Genomic DNA, 20,995 nt, shown 5'->3' with positions numbered 1-20,995 from the left:
AACAAAAATTTTGCTCTGGAAGATGCCCTTGCCAGGTAGCTCAGTTGGTTAGAGCATTGTCTTGATATGCCAAGGTTGTGGGTTCAATCCCTCATCAGGGCACATACAAGAACCAACCAATGAATTCATGAATAAGCAGGGGAACAAATTGATCTTTTCCTTTCTTTCTCTCCCCCGCTTCCTCCATCAAAAACATCTATCCAATTTTTTAAAAATTTGCTCTGGAAGAATTTAAATACCTCTTACTATTTCAACTAAATATTGATATATATGAATATATATTGATATATGTTGTATATAGTAACTGTAAGAAAGGCAGGGAGTTTAATGTATATAAAAATACCCGTGATAAGATGGCACAATCCCAAGAACTCAAAGCTTTTAGTGTCTGTTACATAAAATCCACAATGCTGCCCAAGCCCACTTCCTGGCTATTAATGGGTGTGGGGACGGGACTGCACTAGACAGTAGTTTTTGGAGCTTTACATCTAAACCCAGCCCATTGGAAGCAGCAGTCCTGGATGTGATGCTGCCGGTAAAACCTGCTGCATGAAGACTTCTTGTTTTAGTAAGACACCTACAGAGATGGCATTTATCATAAGCTTCATTGGACACAGCATTACTTCAAAGAACTAGCAGGTCTCAACTCTCAGTCACACTGATAAAGGAACACACAGCCTCAGGCTCTCAGTTTTAGTTAGATCTCCAGCTGTCAACATTTTCTTGCCCTAAAGTGAAAGCAGTACATTGATAAATTATTGCCTAGAATGTGTGAAAAACAAAATCCGGTCAAACCCTTATTAGTAGTTAAAACAAGAAACCAATTTTTTGTAACTGAAGACTGGCTACTATGGCCATGTAGGGTGAAGAGGACAGGCTGGCCTATTACCTCCACTACTCAGAGAGCACCTCTTTGAGAGCAGTATGATCAGGGGCACTACAACTTTAAAGAAAAGGCCAGAGGTCCTCCTCATTTATATTATGTTCCTTCTGCTAGTATATTAGTATACCATACAGAAACATTGCCCAAATGGTTAGCAGTTAACAGCGAGGGTAATGAAACCTGGAAAAGTCCATCTGACTCTAGGACTCTTAACGTCTTTCAGTTTGTTCCATCCATAGATCCTAAAAATTTGCAAATTTATTGAAAAATCTTAACAAGGTTATAGAAGCACACAACCTATCAGTTTTTCTGTTCTTTGGTTGGCTTGGGTCTTGGCTTTATTAGCCAAGACCCAAAACAGACAGCTCCATTTATTCAAAATGCTGAGATTTCCTAAGAAACTATGAAGAAAAAGTAACATTTTATATTACAATGACTTCATTTTCAATAAGAACACTTTTAAATCTCATGCTGTATCATAAGCCTACATCCCTTCAAATGAACAATTTTCAAAATTTTTTAATGTAGCAAAACCACATCTTTCAAACAAAATCTTATTAAAAACGTAATACACGTTGGTAACAGAAAGAGAGAGTACTGCTTGCTCACTATTCCTTCCCATTCTTTTGTAGTGGGAGATCGGGGCCCCAAGACTTTGTGGAACACAATAGAAACCAACTGCTTTAGAAAATATGTACCTGTAAACTGTTAATGATGGCAACTGCCCAAAACAGAACTGACTGCAGAGGCTGATGTTACAAATCTCAATTTAAGTTCATCAGTGATAGTTAAGTAATTCAGGTAAGAACAATTTGCAGAGAAGCTGTCATGTACACCCTACTTTAGTCCCAAAAGTTAGTGTCTTATTTTAGAAGCCAAGGAGGATTGTGTCACAGGACAAGCTGCTATCCTTAGCCAATCTACCTTTGTCAGAAACCCCCTTTGTGCATATTTCACCAGATACCAAAGAGGGAAAAAGAGTAAAAGAGTCAATTCTTAGTGCCTCCATTTTCTTGGTTGCAAGCAAAAACATTCTCTAACGATATCCTATTTCACAAGGATAATATGAAAATCATTAAACACAGGTACATAGCTATTTTACGTAAAAGAAATGTCAACTATCTACTTATTCTTGCAACTAAGAAGGAAAACAAGCTGTTATCTGTAGACTAGGGAAGGATATACATTTTCTTAATTCTGAAGGAACAGAATCATTTGTATCTTGATGCTTACATGATTCTTTCTAGGCCTGATTCAGCAGAAGAGTAAAAAACTTAAAAACAAATCCTCAAGATATTTCCCACATTCCTCAATTAATAAAAAACAACCTGCAGGTCTGTTTCCAGTTCTTTGTGTTCTCCTACCTTTCATCCATGACCAATCTTCCTTTCTCAAATATTCAAAATTTCTTTCTATTGAGGCAATATACACAGGTAAGAATAGAAATAATCTTTCCATTAAAAAATAGACAAAGGGCCCTGGCTGGTGTAGCTCAGTGGATTGAGCACAAGCCTGTGAAGCAGAGGGTCGCTGGTTCGATTCCCAGTCAGCGCACATGCCTGGGTTGCAGGCCAGGTCCCCAGTAGGGAACACACGAGAGTATCCACACATTGATGTTTCTCTCCCACGAACTAATTTCTTCCCTTCCCTTCCCCTCTCTCTAAAAAAATAAATAAATATTTTTTTTAAAAATAGACAAAGGCCACCAAGAAGCAACTCTCAGAAGAAATATAAATGGATGTGTAAAAATGTTCACCTTCTCCCACAAACTAATACACATCTAGTAAGGTACCATTTTCCGCATCCAACTAACACAGATGAAAAGATTCTTGATAATGTTCAAGGCTTTTGAAGGAGTAGGGAAACAACCAAAGAAATGTGCACACACAAGGGAATGGAAATCATCTTTCTAGAGAGCCAGCTGACAATGTGTGACGAATTTGCAGATATGTACATCCGTTGACTCAGAAAGTATTCATCTAGAATTTAACCTATGAAAAATAGCCAAGTTTGGACTAAGAAATGTAATACAAATATGTTCAGTATAACATTGTTTATAATATTAAAGAACAAAAAAAATTGTATGTCTTTGGACATACCTCTAAAGTAGAATTTGAAATTTTTTTGAAAAAAAAAATAACACGGTTATTTTTGACCCCTTCCCTCAAATCACACCTACAGTGTACTTCTGAAATGCCTCCTTAATTCATCCCTTCCTCTCCGTCTCACTGTCATTTTCAGAGCTAAGAACTAAGGACATGGTTAATTTCTTAAGTTTTTTTATAAAGGGTATTTTTTGCTTTTGTTTACTGTTTTTTTCTGATTACAAAATACATGTACTCATTTAAAAAAAAAGAACAAAGGGAGGAGGATAAAAGAAGCAAGCACCTCAGAAATAAATAAACAGGAGTGAAAGACCAGAGGCAATAATTAGCTAGCTCTCTCCTGCTTAAAAACCTTAGGGCACAAGGCTTTGCCTAACACCTCACACCTCCAGAAATTCTTTTCTTTTTACTTTTCAACTTCTCTAATCTTCAGCTCTTTTTCTCTTCTACCATCCCTTAAATGCACCCTCTTTCTCCCACTCATCAAAGTTCAGCATCATCTCATCATCAGGATTGCATGTGTATTACTAACACCTACATGGTGATGAATTCTTAATTCCTATTCTCAGGCCCAAACTTTTCTAAGTTGCAGATTCACGTTTCTGTACTCCACCTGATTTCTCCACCACACTCTAGCCCCATTAAATGTTTACTCAGTCACTTGGTCTCCCCAAGCTGACAAACTCAGTCACCTTCCCTCAAATCACACCTACAGTGTACTTCTGAAATGCCTCCCTAATTCACTCCTTCCTCTCTGTCTCACTGTCATTTTCAGAGCTAGGAACTAAGGCAGGCCTGGCCACTTCTGACCTGAACTATAAAGACAAACAAACATTCTTAAGTAACCATTATCTGCCATACACAGTAAAACGAGTTGAGACTATGAAGATTTAATGAAGCAAAGCACTAATCAGCCTAGCTGGAGACAGAGATGGAGGAAGATAATACAATGTGACAAGTTCTACAAGTACTAGAGCAAAATCCACAAGATGGCAATCTCTTTCCTATCTGATCTAATCTTATAACTACCTGAATTATCTTTCTAGAATACAAACCAGATCATATCACTCATCTGTTGTAAAATGCTGATGGTTCTACTTTACTGTCTACAGGATAAAGTCCAAATGCTTTAATACCATGCAAACACTTCACAATCTGGTCCCAACCTGCCAAATAGCTTCATCTGTTACTTTTTTTTCACTTCACACCCCCTCACCCAGCCCTGTACAACTAGTTGCTGCTCTAATAACACACTAAGCAATTGCACAACACCTAGTGTCTGTGCATTCTCCCGTTGCCAGAGTCCTTCTTCCTTGTGCCAAACCAGTGGGAAGTCCTGTCCTACTCTCCATCTCTGGAACCTTCATCAGTCTTCTCTGCCAATGTAGTTTTTACATAATCTGTTACAATACTTACCACTTTTTATTATAATTTGTTTTTTTTCTTTCCCTCTATCACTAGACTGTGAGATTCTTAAGGACAAAAAATATAGTTTGTTATTTCCAAATTTAGCAAGATGGTAAACATTTAAGAACTATTTTTTAAATGAATAATGAGGTAAAAACAGATTTGCAGAAAACCAAAATGTACTAACTATAACATTACATTTTTGTTTGGTATGGAATCCAGGGGTACACCCAAACATTAAAGCCATTACCTACCACCAGCCCCACATACCAGAAGCCCAAAGAAGCTCCTGGTTTTTTCTTCCCTCTTCCTATTCATCTGGCTATCTATCCACTCATTCCACAAATAACAGTAAATAATACAGGTAGAATCCCTACCCTCCAATGGGCTTATATTCAAGTAAGAAGAGACAATTAACAGGTAAACAACTATATTAAATCAATTCAGATAATGATAATGTGATGAATGAAATACAGCAGTTTCATGGGACAGAATACAGCTAAGAGTAAGAAATGCGCTACTTTAAAATGGAAGGGGTATCCTGGCCATATAGCTCAGATGGTTAGAGCATCATCCTGATATGCCAAGGTTGTGGGTTTGATCCCCAGGCAGGGCACATATAAGAATGGACCAATGAGTGCATAAATAAGTGGAATAACAAACCACTGTTTTCTTTCTCTCCCTCTTTCTTCCTCTCTCTCTAAAATTAATAAAACAAACAAACAAATAAATAAAATGGAGGTGGGAAAGAAATCATAGAAAGTTTCTCTGAGATTATAACATAAAAGCTGAGGCCTAAAGAATGAGAAGTAACCAGTTAAGCAAAATTTTGGAAAAAATCTGCAGGCGGAAGGAATATTAATTATAAAAGCTCTAATGCAGAAATGCACTTGGCTGTTTGAGAGACAGAAGAGACATCCTTGGTGGAGGACCAAGGCTACTTTGCCTTGAGTTTGGAATTTCCTAGTTTACATCTTTCTGTTGTCTGTACAATCTTCTACTTATGACTATCAGAGCAAGAGAATGCTGGATGGGTATACAGCACATGCTCTTGTTGGAAAATGTCAAATGATTCTGAAAGTACCTTCTTTGGTTTCTGCTGATAAAAAGAATTCCTAGATACAATACTGTAACAATATGGTCCCAGGGCTAATCAAAATCTGATAAGCACACAAGAATAAAACCACTTGAAAAGAAAGACAAGTTCTTTCTACTGACTACAAGGCAAGTCAAAACGAGAATAAAATTATCCTGGATTCATGAGAGAAATGAAAGACAACACTCTACTACTCTGAAAATATATACGGGCTACAAATTTATCCTTTACCCTTTTAACTGAGTGGATTTTTCCATTCCCGTGTAAACTTAGAGATCATATAATACAAATCTAGATCTAAGTGAACGGAACAGAGTTCCAGTTTTCATTGACCAAGGTTTTTCTTCAACTTTATAGAAATTAAACAATTTTATGATGTTTTGAGAATACATGGATTTATATGCATTCCAATCTGCCTTTTCAGCAGTAATTTTGTGCATGTTCATGTCATAATCTATTTAATTCAAGTACTACCATGATGTTAGAGCAAAGTCAATCCCTTATGTAAATGAATGCTCACAAAAGTAGCTGCTAAAGCAGCTTGGTAGTTACTAGGAACTCAAGCAGTGTGAAATTACACATCCTACTCCTATTCTCTGTAGCATCTGTGGGCTTTGCTAACCCGAACAGGAACACATCACTAAATGTGAAGAGCCTTTCATTATCCTACTCAGGTCTTAAAATTCCAGGATGCCAGCCTTCTACCAGTAAAAATAAATCCATTCTCAGCATCCTCAAATTCAGTTCTGCACCCAGTGATCTCTGGCTAGTGTAGTGATGTTTCCCTGAATCTCTCTACGGGGGATCAAAGGTAAGACTTTTTACCTCTTTTTTTGCAGAATCATCAGAAGTAGCAGAGGTAACAAGTAACTATTACCTTATGCTCCTACACTCCCATTCCCCTAAGGGCCAAAGTCTCCTACAAGAGGTCTTCATAATAATCCAAAGCACCAATGTTTATGAAGAAAAAGAAAACACTTTAGCCTAAAAGAGAACCTCTTCACATTCTCCAAGCTGATGCCCAACTTCAAACATTTGTAAGTTCTTTCATTCTCTCTTCCCTCATCATCTAGGAGGTGAATTAAAAATAAATACCCAGGAGACTTCCGCCAAGATGGAGGATTAAGGTGGATGTGCCTGCCTCCTCTCACAACCAAGTTTAAGGACAACTAAATATTAGCATCGGAAAACACAACCAGAACACGGAAAACTGAACTTTTCGGAAGTCCGCAAACAGCAAATCCTCCGGCCCGGCCGGTAAGAGGCAAACCGGCGGCGGCGGGTTGAGGAGTTACAAAGGAGAACTCGTTCGACCCGGACGCGGGCGCGGGACCCAGACGCGCGACTTTTCGGAAGTCCGCAAACAGCAGATTCTCCGGCCCGGCCGGTAAGAGGCAAACCTGCGGCGGCGGGTTGAGGAGTTACAAAGGAGAACTCGTTCGACCCGGGCGCGGGCGCGGGACCCAGACGCGCGACTTTTCGGAGGTCCGCAAACAGCAGATTCTCCGGCCCGGCCGGTAAGAGGCAAACCGGCGGCGGCGGGTTGAGGAGTTACAAAGGAGAACTCGTTCGACCCGGGCGCGGGCGCGGGACCCAGACGCGCGACTTTTCGGAAGTCCGCAAACAGCAAATTCTCCGGCCCGGCCGGTAAGAGGCAAACCGGCGGCGGCGGGTTGAGGAGTTACAAAGGAGAACTTGTTCGACCCGGCGCGGGCGCGGAACCCAGACGCGCGAATCCAGACGCACGGGTTCCAAACCCAGGATTGGACCTAGTGAGCAGCCCACCGGGTGAGTGACTACGGAGGAGTCAGTGGGGAGGCGGTGGCAGCGAGTTGACTGTGGGTGCCCGGTTACGCGCGGGTGAGGGAGTGAGCGGGGGACCGGCGGCGGCGCCATTTTCCCCCGCTCTGACCACGCCCCCACATACAGCGTCACAACCCAGCGACCTGGGACTCCAAGGCGCCGCTTCTCTCACTTAAAGGGCCAGAACAGACCAAAAAATGTCGCAGGGGGACCTCAAAGTCCCGGAGATAAATCTAAGTGACGAAGAAATAGCAAATCTCTCAGACGCACAGTTTAAAACACTGGTCGTCAGCTTCCTCACAGATCTGGTGGACTATAGCCACAAATTAGAGAAACATATGAAGGCTAAATTAAGGGAAATGAATGGAATTCCACAGGAAACCCATAGAGATGAAAAAAAAACTGGGACTCAACTCAATGGAGTAAACCAGAAGGAAGAAAAAAATGATCAATCAGAAAGGAATGAAGAAATAAGAATTCAGAAAAATGAGGAGAAGCTTAGGAACTTCCAGGACATCTATAAACGCTCCAATATCCGAATTATAGGGGTACCAGAAGGGGGAAAGACACAACCACCAGTGGAAAAACTATTTGAACAAATAATAAAAGAAAATTTCCCCAATCTGGCAAAGGAAACAGACTTCCAAGAAATCCAAGAAGCCCAGAGAGTACCAAAAAAGTTGGACTCAAGAAGGAACACACCAAGGCATATCATAATTACATTAGCCAAAATTAAAACGAAGGAGAGAATCCTGGAAGCAGCAAGAGCTAAGGGGACAATCACCTACAAAGGAGTCCCCATCAGGCTGTCAGCAGATTTCTCAAAAGAGACCTTACAGGCAAGAAGGGGCTGGAAAGAAATATTCCAAGTCATGAAAACTAAAGACCTACAACCAAGATTGCTCTACCCAGCAAAACTTTCATTTAGAACGGAAGGACATGGATAGCAATAGCGATCAACAACATTATAGAAATTAAAAGAAAGAAATAAGAAGGAGAAAAAGGAAAAAGAAAAAGAAACAGGCAAAAAGCAACAAGCGACCAGCAAACAAAAACCAAAACCAAACAAAGAAAACACAGGAATGGAGAGGGAACAAATAGAAAGGGAGAGCAGAATAGGGTAGTAAGGTAGGGGTGGGGGGGAAGGGAGAGAAGGCGGGGAAGGAAGGAGAAGAAAAAAGAGTAGAAAAGAGAAGAGGGAGGGATGGGATAGAGGGGGAGGGTAAGTGGAGAAACGAAAGCAAAGAGACGAGACAAAGGATAAAAGGGGGGGGTGTGGGGGGGTGGGGGGGGGGGGGGGGGAGGGAGGGGGAAAGGAATACACAACAAGAATAAAAAAAACAAAAAATAAAAAAAAAAAAAAAAAAAAAAAAATAAAAATAAATAAATACCCAATATCCTTCTCGATTCTGTATCTTCAAACTGGTGTATTTTGTCATTATTCATCATCTCACTTATAAATTTATACTTGAGATAAAAAAAATCTAGTTCCCTGTTGGAGAAAAACATTGCATAATTTCTTCCTAAAGTTTTAGTTAAATCCTGATGCTGGGATTTCCAAGAAGAAATGCAAACACAGTATCAGCTAGAAAGCCTCTCTAAACAGGATGTATACCTTATATCCTTGAAGATTAAATTTGGATATGACTGCCTTATTAAGGGCAGGGTTTGAATTAAAACAAGACCTTCCTTCCTTCTCAGGTGTGGAGTTCAGGGGCCAACAACATCCCAAGTATCTTGGAGTCTGTCAAAAGACAGAATTTAGGGCTCTACCTCTCAGACCAAGTAAATCAGAATCTCCATTTTATTGCAATCTGTATGCAGATCTCCTTACATTATAAAATCTCAGAACTGCTGGGAAATTTAAAATCCTATATTCACAGAGACAAACCTTGCATAACAATTATAACAGATAATGACTCTCCCATTCACAAATTCTTTAGTCCTCATAACAACCTTTTAAGGTCTTCCTTAAAAGAATTTCCCATAAAATTATAAACTGTTTGTCTGGAAACACACCACAGCTTATCACAGCTGCTGCTGTTGTTAGTGCAAATCACTGATATAACCAAGTTCTTACCTAATCTGAGCTCTCCGAAGTTCCCACACCCTATCTTCTTGCCAACCCTGAAGTTGGGTCCCACCATAAGAACCCCAGAGGATGAGGAGCCAGATGGTCGGGAACAGTGTGTACTTCTTTGTGCCATGGGTTTAGTGGTCCGTTGTTTTTCATCCTTCTCCCTACTGGGATGGTCCATGATCCTACAGGACAGAGTCTCTCCAGAATGAGTAGCCTCAGGCTGTATAACTCTCTTCAATACAAAAGTAGGTCCAAATAAAAGGTAAGAAGTTCTTTTGGCACCATATTTATGTTTCTAATATATCTCCAAGGGATGAAAAACCATTAGATTGTTCTTGTAGGACATGTAGTCTGTAGGTCTCAAGCATAGGAGGATATTTTGTAACCTAGGTAAAAATCAAGAAAACACAGAGTTAAAAATTTAATTTGAAAACAAATCGAGAAAGTTACCACTAATTAGAATGGCTCTTATCCAAAAATGAGCGAAGTGAATAGCTTCCTAAAATGGGTTTTGGTTTTATATCCTTCAACAGTTCAGCCATCTGGACTAGTTATTCATCAGGTAACATAAGCTCAGAAGGCTGTACACCATGGCAGCTACAGGAACACACAAGCCTTTAATGTAAATGCTCTCTTCCAATACTGTACATGTAACCCGAAAGGATGTTATTTGCTGGCTTTTTATCACTAACAGAAAGATCAGAGAGGGTTAAACCTAGTTAAATAAACTGAGGACAATTGAAAGGTCTTCCTTTAAATTCGCACACAGCCTGTAAGAAATGAGGTTACTCACTCCCCAGCCCCCACCCCATGTTTATCAAGCACTGACAGCAATCACACAACCCCAAACAAGTTACTGAATGACAGAGACACTTCTACAAAGGACTTTCCAAAACCCTACTGGTACTGAGCAGTACTAGACTAAACTAAAGCTTTGGAAAGCTCAACTTTTGGTCTGGTTTTCATTGTGGACTGTGTATACAAAGGCAGAGTGCTGGAAGATGATCTTATGCACAAATCCAAAGTGAAAATAAAGCTGAGAAACAAAAAATATCTTAAACTTCATCCCTATGGGAATTCTCCAGTGTTCCAAGTCAGGACCAAGCCCAAGACAAAAGTTTACACAGAGATAATTTGGATGCTATTCTTTTCTTTTTCTTTTTTTTAAGATTTTATCCATTTATTCCAGAGGGAAAAAAAGGGAGGAAGAAAGAGAGGGAGTGAAACATCAATCACAAGCCCCCAGCAGGGGGCTTGGCCAGAAACCCAGGCTTGTGCCCTGACCAGGAATGGAATGGGTGACGTTTTGATCCACAGACTGGCTGGTGCTCAATCCACTGAGCCACACCAGCCAGGGTTGATGGTATTTTTGATAATCCAGGTGAGTATCCTTAGCAAAAAAAATATTCTTATCACTAACACATACTTATATTTTCATTTTCATTAAATATTTCCCTTAAAACTTTAAGGAAGAGAATTACAACTGCTTGGTTATTATCATATAAATAATACACAACAAAGCATAAGTATCTAGTCTGTAAGTTTCTTATGCACAACTGTGAGCTGACAGTACAAATAGGTACATAGTCCAAGAGTATGTTTACTCAATTATAGTAGTAAAAATTATTTATTTTCATCTTTTGTTTTCTTTGCATTATTAAAACTGCACAATGACTTTAGGCTTCCGCACAGCTAATCATTAACAAAATACACTTCTCCAAATTCAGATAATATATGTACATTCATAATGTATACTAAAGAAAAAAATCAGGGTGATGAAAGGAGGTCAGCAATTACTGCTTTTCAACTACATGAGCAACATTATGAATTTATATTTTCCCCTATTCTTTGTCATATTTCCAAATGTAGCTAATATTCTCTGATTATCTTTTCTGTTCACCCAGAGTTCCTCAAACAATATTAGTAAGAAAATGGAAATACAGTTTAAGATTTTTCTTTAGACAGTCCCATCCTAACTGGCGGGAGGTGTCTCTGTGTGAGAAGCTGTCAGACTACACTTCCTTCCCTTATACTACAAACATTTTTGAAGACAGAAAAAGTCAGCCCATCCAAACAATTTTGAGCATTCAACTAACTCCCAAATTTTCATAAATTACTGTATCACTCTTATCATAGTCTCATATTTGTAAGATTTGGAAAACCATACTACCTTAACTATTGCCCTTTATATTTTTATTTGTATTAACTGTTATGCTAACAGAAGGAGGTTATTTTTATAATTCCTGTCATTAACGTTCTCCTTTGCACTCAGACTCATGTCACACTAAGGGGAGTAATCAGACACAGCTCTTCTTTTCCAGGAATACTTGCAAGGTTAGAAATCTGCGGAAAGCCTAAAATTGCCTTCAGCTGGGTAAAGAATGATTTTAACAGGGGCTTGAAGACCAGAAGAATACCTTTACTTCCTACATATATGGCAAAAAGTCGCACTTAAGATACCAATTTTCTAGTCTATGCTTGGGACATTAGTACAGACTCATCCATAGTTAATGAAAAATGAGTAATATTTAGTATCACTTTATGTGGTGCCTCTCATTTAACAAAGCACATTGAACAACTGAAATTTCAAAAATCCTATTTATCACCACCCACTGCTCAAAACAAATTTCTATTTTTTTAAATTTGTATTTATATTTAGAGAGAGGGGAAGGGAGGGAGAAAGAGAGAGAGAGAGACACATTGATCAGTTGCCTCTCACATGCACCACGAACAGGGACCGAACTTGCAACCCAGGTAAGTGTCCTGATGGGGAATCTAACCAGCAACCCTTCACTTTGCTGGACGATGCCCAAAAGAGCCACACTGGTCAGGGCTCACAACTAATATCTACAGAAGTTGCAAACTCGTTAGCTTGTCCTTTGAGTCCCTTCAATATCAACTCCTTATTTAAATTCATGTTACAAAGTTGGGGGTTTGATACCTGGTCAGGGCACATACAAGAAGAAACCAATGATGCATAAATAAGTGAAACAATCTCTCTCTCTCAAAAATCAACAAATAATTTTATAAAAGATCTTGTCATATCTCCTGAAGTTGCTTGCATATCACTGATACCAAATACTGAGATAACTATGATAGTCTTGCTTAACAGAAAATGAACTGATAGTGACATAACCAAATAATAAAAGTAAAGAGAACCCCAATTTACCTTAGGAACTCCTAGAAATCTGCCCTGGCTGGTGTGACTCAGTGGACTGAGTGCTGGCCTGCGAACTAAAAGGTCACAGGTTCGATTCCCAGTCAGGACACATGCCTGGGTTGCGGGCCAGGCCCCCAGTCTGGGCATGTGAGAATCTGGTGTTTCTCTCCCTCTCCTTCTCCCTCCTTTCCTCTCTCTAAAAATAAAGAAATAAAAATCTTTAAAGAAAAAAACCCCAAACTGAACTCATAGAATTCCTCCAGCAGGAAGTTAGTGTTATTTCACTTGAATTTAATAGTGTGAAGACATAGGCTAGTTACAATTTCACAAGGGTATTAAATAGTTTATTTACAGTTACTAAAAGACAGTAGACGAAAAGTTTGCTCAAGAACCAGGTCAAAGAGAATACCCATGGTAGTAAGTTATATTTTAACATTATTTTTAAAAAATGGTTTCCAGCCCTGGCTGGCGTAGCTCAGTGGATTGAGCGCGGGCCTGCGAACCAGAGTATCGCGGTTCGATTTCCAGTTAGGGCACATGCCTGGGTTGCAGGCCAGTTCCCAGCAGAGGACGCATGAGAGGCAACCACACATTGATATTTCTCTCCCACTCTTTCTCCTTCCCTTCCCCTCTCTTGAAAAATAAATAAATAAAATATTTTTAAAAAATGGTTTCCAAGGACAGTGGTAAATGACAAACTACATGCTTATATTATTTCTTCTTTTTAAATAGTAAAAACAAGGAGGTAAAGTAGATAAATTATACCAATATAATGAACAGAAATCACTTGTTACATATCCAATAAACATGTTAATGTTATGAATACGTATTTGAATTTTTGGAGTCACACCAGCAAGTTTCTTAAGAAGACTAATTCTAATACTTTCTGTTAATTGAAGCATGCCTGAATTAAAGGGAAAAATATTTTTTAAGGTATGAGACCCAACATATTCTTTGTTATCAAAAGTTATTTAAATAGCATAATCAATAAAATATATTTAAAAACCACAAGATATCACCTCCAAAAAAAGTTATGATTTATTTCAGAATCTGTTTATACCCTTCCCAGAAGGCATCACTCTATCAGTAAATCCCCACTTAGTGAATAAAAATAGATTTAGACAAATGGCTTTCTTGACTGAGAAATGATAAAAGCTCTCTAGCAGATTAAAGAATTGCTACCTATAGTGAAATCAACAAATCCAAGTCTACTGGGTTTACATTACAGATGAAAAATATGACTATCCTCAGAAGTAGTCAGTGAAAAGTCTTTCACAGACCGCTCTGTATGATATGTTATAGCATCCCATCATGTCGAAATGGAAGAAATTTATGCCTCTAATAACTACCACCCTGAGCCAACATATTAAAGATATAAGTCAAAAACAAGAGTGACTTTGGCTGAAAGTCACTCTCTTTAAAGCAGCAACAGATGCTTTGTTGGAGAGATAGGCACGGCCTACCATGAATGAAATGACTAAAGTAAATGTATTGCTTTATGTCATAGTATTGTGCTAAGCTGAAGTCTAAAAAAATTATATCGCATTATAAAATAATCAAAGAAAATATTAAAGAAAGACAGCTGTGAATCTGTTAAGTGAAAATAAATCACTGATTTACAGTTTATTTCAGGTTCTCATATACTGCTGCTGTAAAAAATGAGGCATATAAATATTTAAATTTTAAAGTCAAAAACACAGTCAGCCTTTGTTGATTGTCAAAACAAGAGGCGGCTGAGCTTCTTCTACGTCTCTTTTCTGATGTAATTTAGGATGAAATTGCTTATTGGTGTAGGAATTCTGGATTATATGGTAAGCGCAGGTTGAACTTTCAAGAATCTCCAAAGTGACCACTCTCCCCTTTCTACTGCTTCGTCTGCCACATGTTTGCTTTGGTTCTAATGCTTACAGATTCTAGGTCACAAGTTTCAGCTTCAGGTATCACTTCCCACACCAGTGTCCAAAACAGAAATGAAAGGCACTAGCAAAACAGCATCTGATTTTTCGTAAGAATAAAAATTCTTCCCAGAGCTCCCAGCAAAATTCCCCTGATGTTGAGTTGTCAGCAGTGTTTGCAATAATATCTGAAATTCCCAGTGAAAGCTTCTCAAAGAATGGCATCAAAGCCTAACCTAATGTTCAGAACACAGGATAAACTATTAAGAGCAGTGTTTTAACACCTGTAGAAGGTGATCAGCAAACGTTCAGTAAAAATGACATTTGCATGTGTACATGTCATGTGTATGCTAAAAAAACTATCAAAAATCACAGAACAATCACAGGACAATAAAAACAAATTATAGGCCAGGCTCTTGGTTGGGGGCTGTCCTGCACTTAAGGCGGGAAGATAGTGACCACAAAGACAATGAAAATGTCACTGGAGTCAATCAACTCTAGGCTCCAACTTGTTATGGAAAGTGGAAAGTGTGTGCTGGGGTACAAGCAGACTCGGAAGATGACCAGACAAGGCAAAGCAAAACTGGTCATCCTCGCCAACAAGTTTCCAGCTCTGAAGAAGATAAAACAGAGTGCCGTGCCATGTTGGCCAAGACGGTGTCCATCACTGCAGTTGCAATACTACTGAAGTGGGCACAGCGTGTGGAAAATACTCGAGTGTGCACACTATCCATCACTGGCCCAGAGGATTCTGATGTCATCAGAAGCATGCCAGCAGAGTGGTGAAAAGTAAATCATGCACAATTTTTCTTTAACAAAACTGCCCAGAGCTTGGTTTAAAAAAAGAAAAGTTATAGGGCAATTTAAGTAAGAGGCTCATAACTCACTTTAACTTTCTTAAAAAGGACACATTAAAAAACCTCACTTTAATGATCAAAATTGATTTATTTTAGCCAAAGTGCATTACGGGAGTGCTATTATTAAAGAGAAGAATAATATTTACAGATTCTGTTATGATTATTGTTTCTCTTTTCCACAAGTTTCAATTATTAATGTCTCTAATTCTTACCACTCCACCCCTCACTGCTCAGTCTATCTCCACCTGACCATTATTATTTCCAATTTTTAATATACAAATAACATAACAATGTATTAGTTTAAGGTGTACAATGTAATGACTGAACACAGGTATATACTGTTTTGGCCAAAAAGCCCATTAAGTTTTCTTCTGTACAATGGCTCTAGTAGTGCTTAGTTGTCTTTAACTTCATTTGAAACAATTTTCTTAGATTGTATAGTGACAGCTATCATTTCAGCATGTATTAAAAAAATCAAAATTGGTGAATTTTTGTGTAGCCATTTTAATATTAAAGATGGAAGAAGATAAGCAATAGCTTTGATATATCATGCTTTATTATTTCAAAAAAAAGGTAAAAACACAAATGAAATGCAAAAACGATTTGTGCGGTGTATGGAGAAGGTGTTGTGACTGATCAAAGGTGTCAAAAGTGGTTTGTGAAGTTTCCTGGTACTACTGACATTTTAGCCGAATAATTCTCTGCTTTGGGGCTGTCTTATTCCTTAGAAGATATTTAGCATCACCCCTGGCCTCTACTCACTAGAAGCCAATAGCGGGAGATAGCAGACATACTCAAAATATCCAAATCAATCAAGTTACTGGTGAAAATAAAAATATATCTTTTATCTTAAAAACCTAACAGACTTTCTGGCCAACCCAATATTATGAAACAATTGTTAAGTTTAGTTAACATCCATCATCATATATAAATTTTTCTTGTGATAACATTTTTGACAGCAACTCTCAAATATATAATACAGTATTGTTATCTATAGTCATTATGCTGCACATTGTACCCTCAGAACTTATAACTGGCAGTTTGTATCTTTTAACCATTTTCATTCATTTTATCCTCCCCTTCCTAAGAGTACCCCTTCCCACCCCCTGCTTCTGGCCATACCAATCTGTTTCCTGTTTTCATGAGTTCAGTTTTTTAAACTCCACATATTAGTGAGCCTACGATAGAGTATCTGTCCTCCTCTGTCTTATTTCACTTAGCATAATGCCCTCAAGGTCCATCCATGTTGTAAAAAATGGCAGGAGTTCCTTCATTTTTCATGGGTGAATAATATTCCACTGTGTGTATGTTTACCACATCTATCTATCTATCTATCTATCTATCTATCTATCTATCTATCTATCCACCCACCGAGAGGCACGTAAGCTGTTTCCATGTCTTGGCTATTGTAAATAATGCTACAAAGAACATGGGGGTTCAGGAAACTCTTTGAAATAGTGATTTCTTTTCTTTTGCATAAATGCCCAGAGGTAAAATTGCTGGGTCTTACCTTAGTTCTACTTATAATTTTTTGAGGAATTTCCATAATGTTTTCCATAGTGACTGCACCAATTTACATTGCCGCCAACAGTGCACCAGGGTTCCCTTTTCTCCACATCCTCACAGGCACTTATCTCTTGTCCTTTTTATGACAGCCAATGTAACAGATGCAAGGTGATATCTCAATGTGATTTTGAATTACATTTCCCTGATGATCAGTGATATTGAGCATCTTTTTATGTACCTATTAGTCATGTATGTCTTTAGAAAAATGTCTATTCAGTTCCTCTACCCATTTTTCATTCAAGTTACTTAGGTTTTCTTCCCTACTGAGTTTTAGAGTTCTTTATACATTTTACTTTTTTGCTAAATGAATTGAAGTTTATTATTATATTTCTATATTGAAATAATACCACATAGAAATGACAAAGAACGAAGTATTGGTAAATTCCACAACCTATATTTACCTCAAAAACACTGAACAGGACATAGACACAGAAGATGTGTGATTCCATTTATATAGCATTCAAGAACAGGCAAAACTGATGCATGGTGGTAGATATTAACCTCTGACCAAGGATATAGGACTTACAAATATTTTCTCTCATTCTGTAAGCTACCTTTTCATTTCATTGATGATTCCCCTTTGCTATTCAGAAACTTTTTAGTTTGATGTAGTCCCGCTTGTCTATTTTTGCTTTTGCTGCATCTTTGTTTTTGGTGTCAAGTCCAAAAAACCCAGGGATGTGCCCTGACTGGGAATCAAACTGGTGACCCCTTGGTTCACAAGCTGGGACTCAATTTACTGAGCTACCCCAGCCAGGGCCAAATGTTTCTTACTGATTTTGTCTGGATGATCTATCCATTATTAACAGTGGAGTACTGAAATCCCTTACTATTATTCTGTTACTCTCTACAGGTCTTTTAATATTTATTTACATTATAAAATTAGGTGCTCCTAGGTTGAGTGCATAAGTATGTACAAAAGCAATGTCCTTTTGTTTGACGGACAATACTATCATTATAATGACTTTGTCTCAAAGTCTGCTTTGTCTGTTTTAAGTATAGCTACTAATTACCACTGCTTTCTTTTGGCTTCCATCTCTTCACTTAAAAAAAAAAGATTTTATTTATTTTTATTTTTAGATAGAGGGGAAGGGAGGGAGAAAGAGAGACAGAAACATCAGTGTGTGGTTGCCTCTCACGTGGCTCCCACTGGGAACCTGGCCCGCGACCCAGGCATGTGCCCTGACTGGGAATCGAACTGGTGACCCTTTGGTTCACAGCCTGTGCACAACCCACTGAGGGATCAGCCTGTAGCTCAATCCACTGGAGCTACACCAGCCAGGGCTCCATCTCTTCACTTTCAATATGTGCCATTAAAGCCAGAGTGTCTCTGGTAGATAGCATATCATTGGTCCCATTAAGCCACTCTAAGTCTTTTGACTGGAAATTTTTATCTATTTATACTTAGAATAATTATTGATAGGTATGAACTTGCTGTTACCATTTTCCTGGCTGTTTTGTAATTCCTTTGTTCTGTTCTTGTTCTCTTAGTCTCTTCCTTTGTGACTTGATGATTTTCCTTGTGTATGCTTAGGTTTCATTCTCTTGGGCTTTTGTGTATCTATTATAGGTTTTAGTTTTGTGGTTGCAATAAGGCCTATATAAGACATTCCTAACAATATATTTTAAGCTGATAACAACATAAATTACAGTGCACACTAATGTCCATATTTTTACTTGCCCCCTCCACATTTTACATTTATTTTACTTTTTAATATATTTTATTCATTATGCAATTACAGTTATCCCATTGCCCCTTCATTCCCCTCCACCCTGCACACCTCTCCCACCCACATTCCCCCCCTTTAGTTCATGTCCATGCATCGTAAGTTCTTTACCTTCTACATTTCCCATACTATTCTTGCCTTCCCCCTGTCTATTTTCTACCTACCATCTATGCTTATTCTCTGTATCCTTTACCCCTTTTTCCTCCTCCCACTCCCGTTGCTAACCCTCCATGTGATCTCCATTTCTGTGGTTCTGTTCCTGTTCTAGTTGGTTTGCTTTTGTGTTGGGAACCATTCTGCCTAGTTTCAGGAATTGTAACTACCCCACGTGGCTAAGGATGAGAGAGTGACCTCCGGAATGTGAGCCAAAGGACACAAAAACTTGTCTCTAGTAGCAAACCCTGCCTTAGCTTACTCCCCTGTCCCCAAAAGCATGGTCGATGTTGATGATGGGTAAGACTCCTCACAGCGAGGGGCAACCTAAGCCAGACTCCATCACTTGGGAGGCCATCATGGAAGGACTCGGGGGGGCTGCAACTAAGAGGGAGCAATGGACCCTTGCCCCTCGGCTATGTGACATAGCCTGAGTCCCCATGTCCTCTGGGAGAAGTGTTTCCTGGCTCTAATCCACTTAAGCTGGAAACCTGATGGGGAGAGGTGCAGCTCCTTGCCTTGCTAGAGCGGTATCTGGGGTAAATCTAGCATAATAAAGAATTCCTAAAAAATCCTGTGAAATCTGCTTTGCTAAAAGTGCTTTCATTCATATGTTAAGGGTGCAAACAGAAAATGAGTATGTCTCCCAAAGTTTCTGTGCAAACCTCCTTTCCTTATAGACACTGACTCAGACTAAGCCCTCAGATTTCTTTGAAATGTTATCTACTGTTTGATTCTTGCCGCCTGTATTCCTGTATATTACAACCCAATAAAAGCCCCTAGAAGAAGGGCCTTGAGGCCTATTTCCTCTAAGAAACTGGCCACCTCTCCTCCCCAAGTAGATCATGTCTTGGTAGTGTTTACTTTCATCCGTAGCGGACAGAAAAACTTGAGGACAAAGTCACCCCCACACTTCGGCTTTTGTTTTAGGTGTGGTTGTTAATAATTGTGAGTTTGCTGTCATTTTACTGTACATGTTTTTTAATCTTTTTTCTTAGATAAGTCCCTTTAACATTTCATATAAGAGCTTGGTGATGATGAACTCCTTGAATTTGATCTTATCTGAGAAGCACTTTATCTGCCCTTCCATTCTAAATGAAAGCTTTGCTGGATAGAGCAATCTTGGATGTAGGACTTTGGATTTCATGACTTGGAATACCTCTTTCCAGCCCCTTCTTGCCTGGAAGGTCTCTTTTGAGAAATCAGCTGACAGTCTGATGGGAACGCCTTTGTAGGTGACTGTCCCCTTATCTCTTGCTGCTTCTAGGATTCTCTCCTTCATTTTCATCTTGGCTAATGTAATGATGATGTGCCTTGGTGTGTTTCTTCTTGGGTCCAACTTCTTTGGGACTCTCTGAGCTCCCTGGACTTCCTGGAAGTCTATTTGCTTTGCCAGATTGGGGAAGTTCTCCTTTATTATTTGTTCAAATAAGTTTTCCACTTGTTGCTCTTCCCCTTCTGGTACCCCTATAATTCACATGTTGGCACATTTAAAGATGTCCTGGAGGTTCCTAAGCCTCTCTTTTTAAAAATTCTTGTTTCTTCCTTCTTTTCTGTTTGTTTGTTTCTTTCTTCCTTCTGGTCCACTCTATTGATTTGAATCCCAGTTTTCTTCCCATCCTTATTGGTTCCCTGTATATTTTCCTTTATTTCACTGAGGGTAGCCTTCATTTGTTCATCTAATTTGTGACCAACTTCAACTAATTCTGTGAGCATCCTGATCACCAGTGCTTTGAACTGTGAATCTGATAGGCTGGCTATCTTTTGGTTGCTTAGTTGTATTATTTCTGGAGCTTTAATCTGTTCTTCTGTTTTGGCCTTTTTTTTTTTTTTTGGTCTTCTCGTTCCTGTTATATATGAGGGACAGAGCCTTAGGTGTTCACCAAGGCAGGGCAACCCAATTGCTGAGTCATGACGCTGTATGTGGGGGCGGGGTCCAAGAGGGAACAATGGTGCTTGCTTGGCTCTCTGTTGGATTTCAGTCCCTTCCATGCTTCACCCAAGCAAACTGGACCCTTCTAGTGCTGGTTCCTGGATGGGTGGGCTTGTGTATGTTCTAGGACCGTGTGGGTCTCTCCAATGAACTCTCCTGTGAGGCTGGGAGTCTCTACCAGCAACCTCAACCCCTACAGGTGTTTTCAATCAGTGCTTTTAGGCTTTATTTCCCAGTGCTGGGACCCTGGGTTGTGCAGTTTGTCTTGCTCCCCAGTTTCACCTAGTTTATCAGTATGTGAATGTGTAACTGCCCCATCAGCCAGCCACT

At 39.1% G+C, this 20,995-nt stretch overlaps 1 protein-coding gene across 7 annotated transcripts in view; it reads right to left on the bottom strand.

Annotated features, from left to right (window-relative positions):
• The window catches only part of CSNK1G1 (casein kinase 1 gamma 1), a 171,688-nt gene that overhangs the window by 97,090 nt on the left and 53,603 nt on the right, over positions 1-20,995 (bottom strand). For all 7 annotated transcript variants that reach the window (XM_037155590.2, XM_037155589.2, XM_037155593.2 and 4 more), the window contains exon 2: positions 9,375-9,760. In XM_037155590.2, coding sequence (XP_037011485.1) covers positions 9,375-9,552 — 178 coding nt within the window. In that variant the 5' untranslated portion in view covers positions 9,553-9,760. The remainder of the gene's footprint in view (positions 1-9,374; positions 9,761-20,995) is intronic.

The sequence above is a fragment of the Artibeus jamaicensis genome, unplaced genomic scaffold (assembly GCF_021234435.1).
Source record: "Artibeus jamaicensis isolate MK-2021 breed Jamaican fruit bat unplaced genomic scaffold, CSHL_Jam_final contig_548, whole genome shotgun sequence".
Classification (NCBI taxonomy): Eukaryota; Metazoa; Chordata; class Mammalia; order Chiroptera; family Phyllostomidae; genus Artibeus; species Artibeus jamaicensis.
The sequence above is the reverse complement of the archived record's forward strand: the minus strand, read 5'-3'. Positions and strand labels throughout refer to the sequence as shown.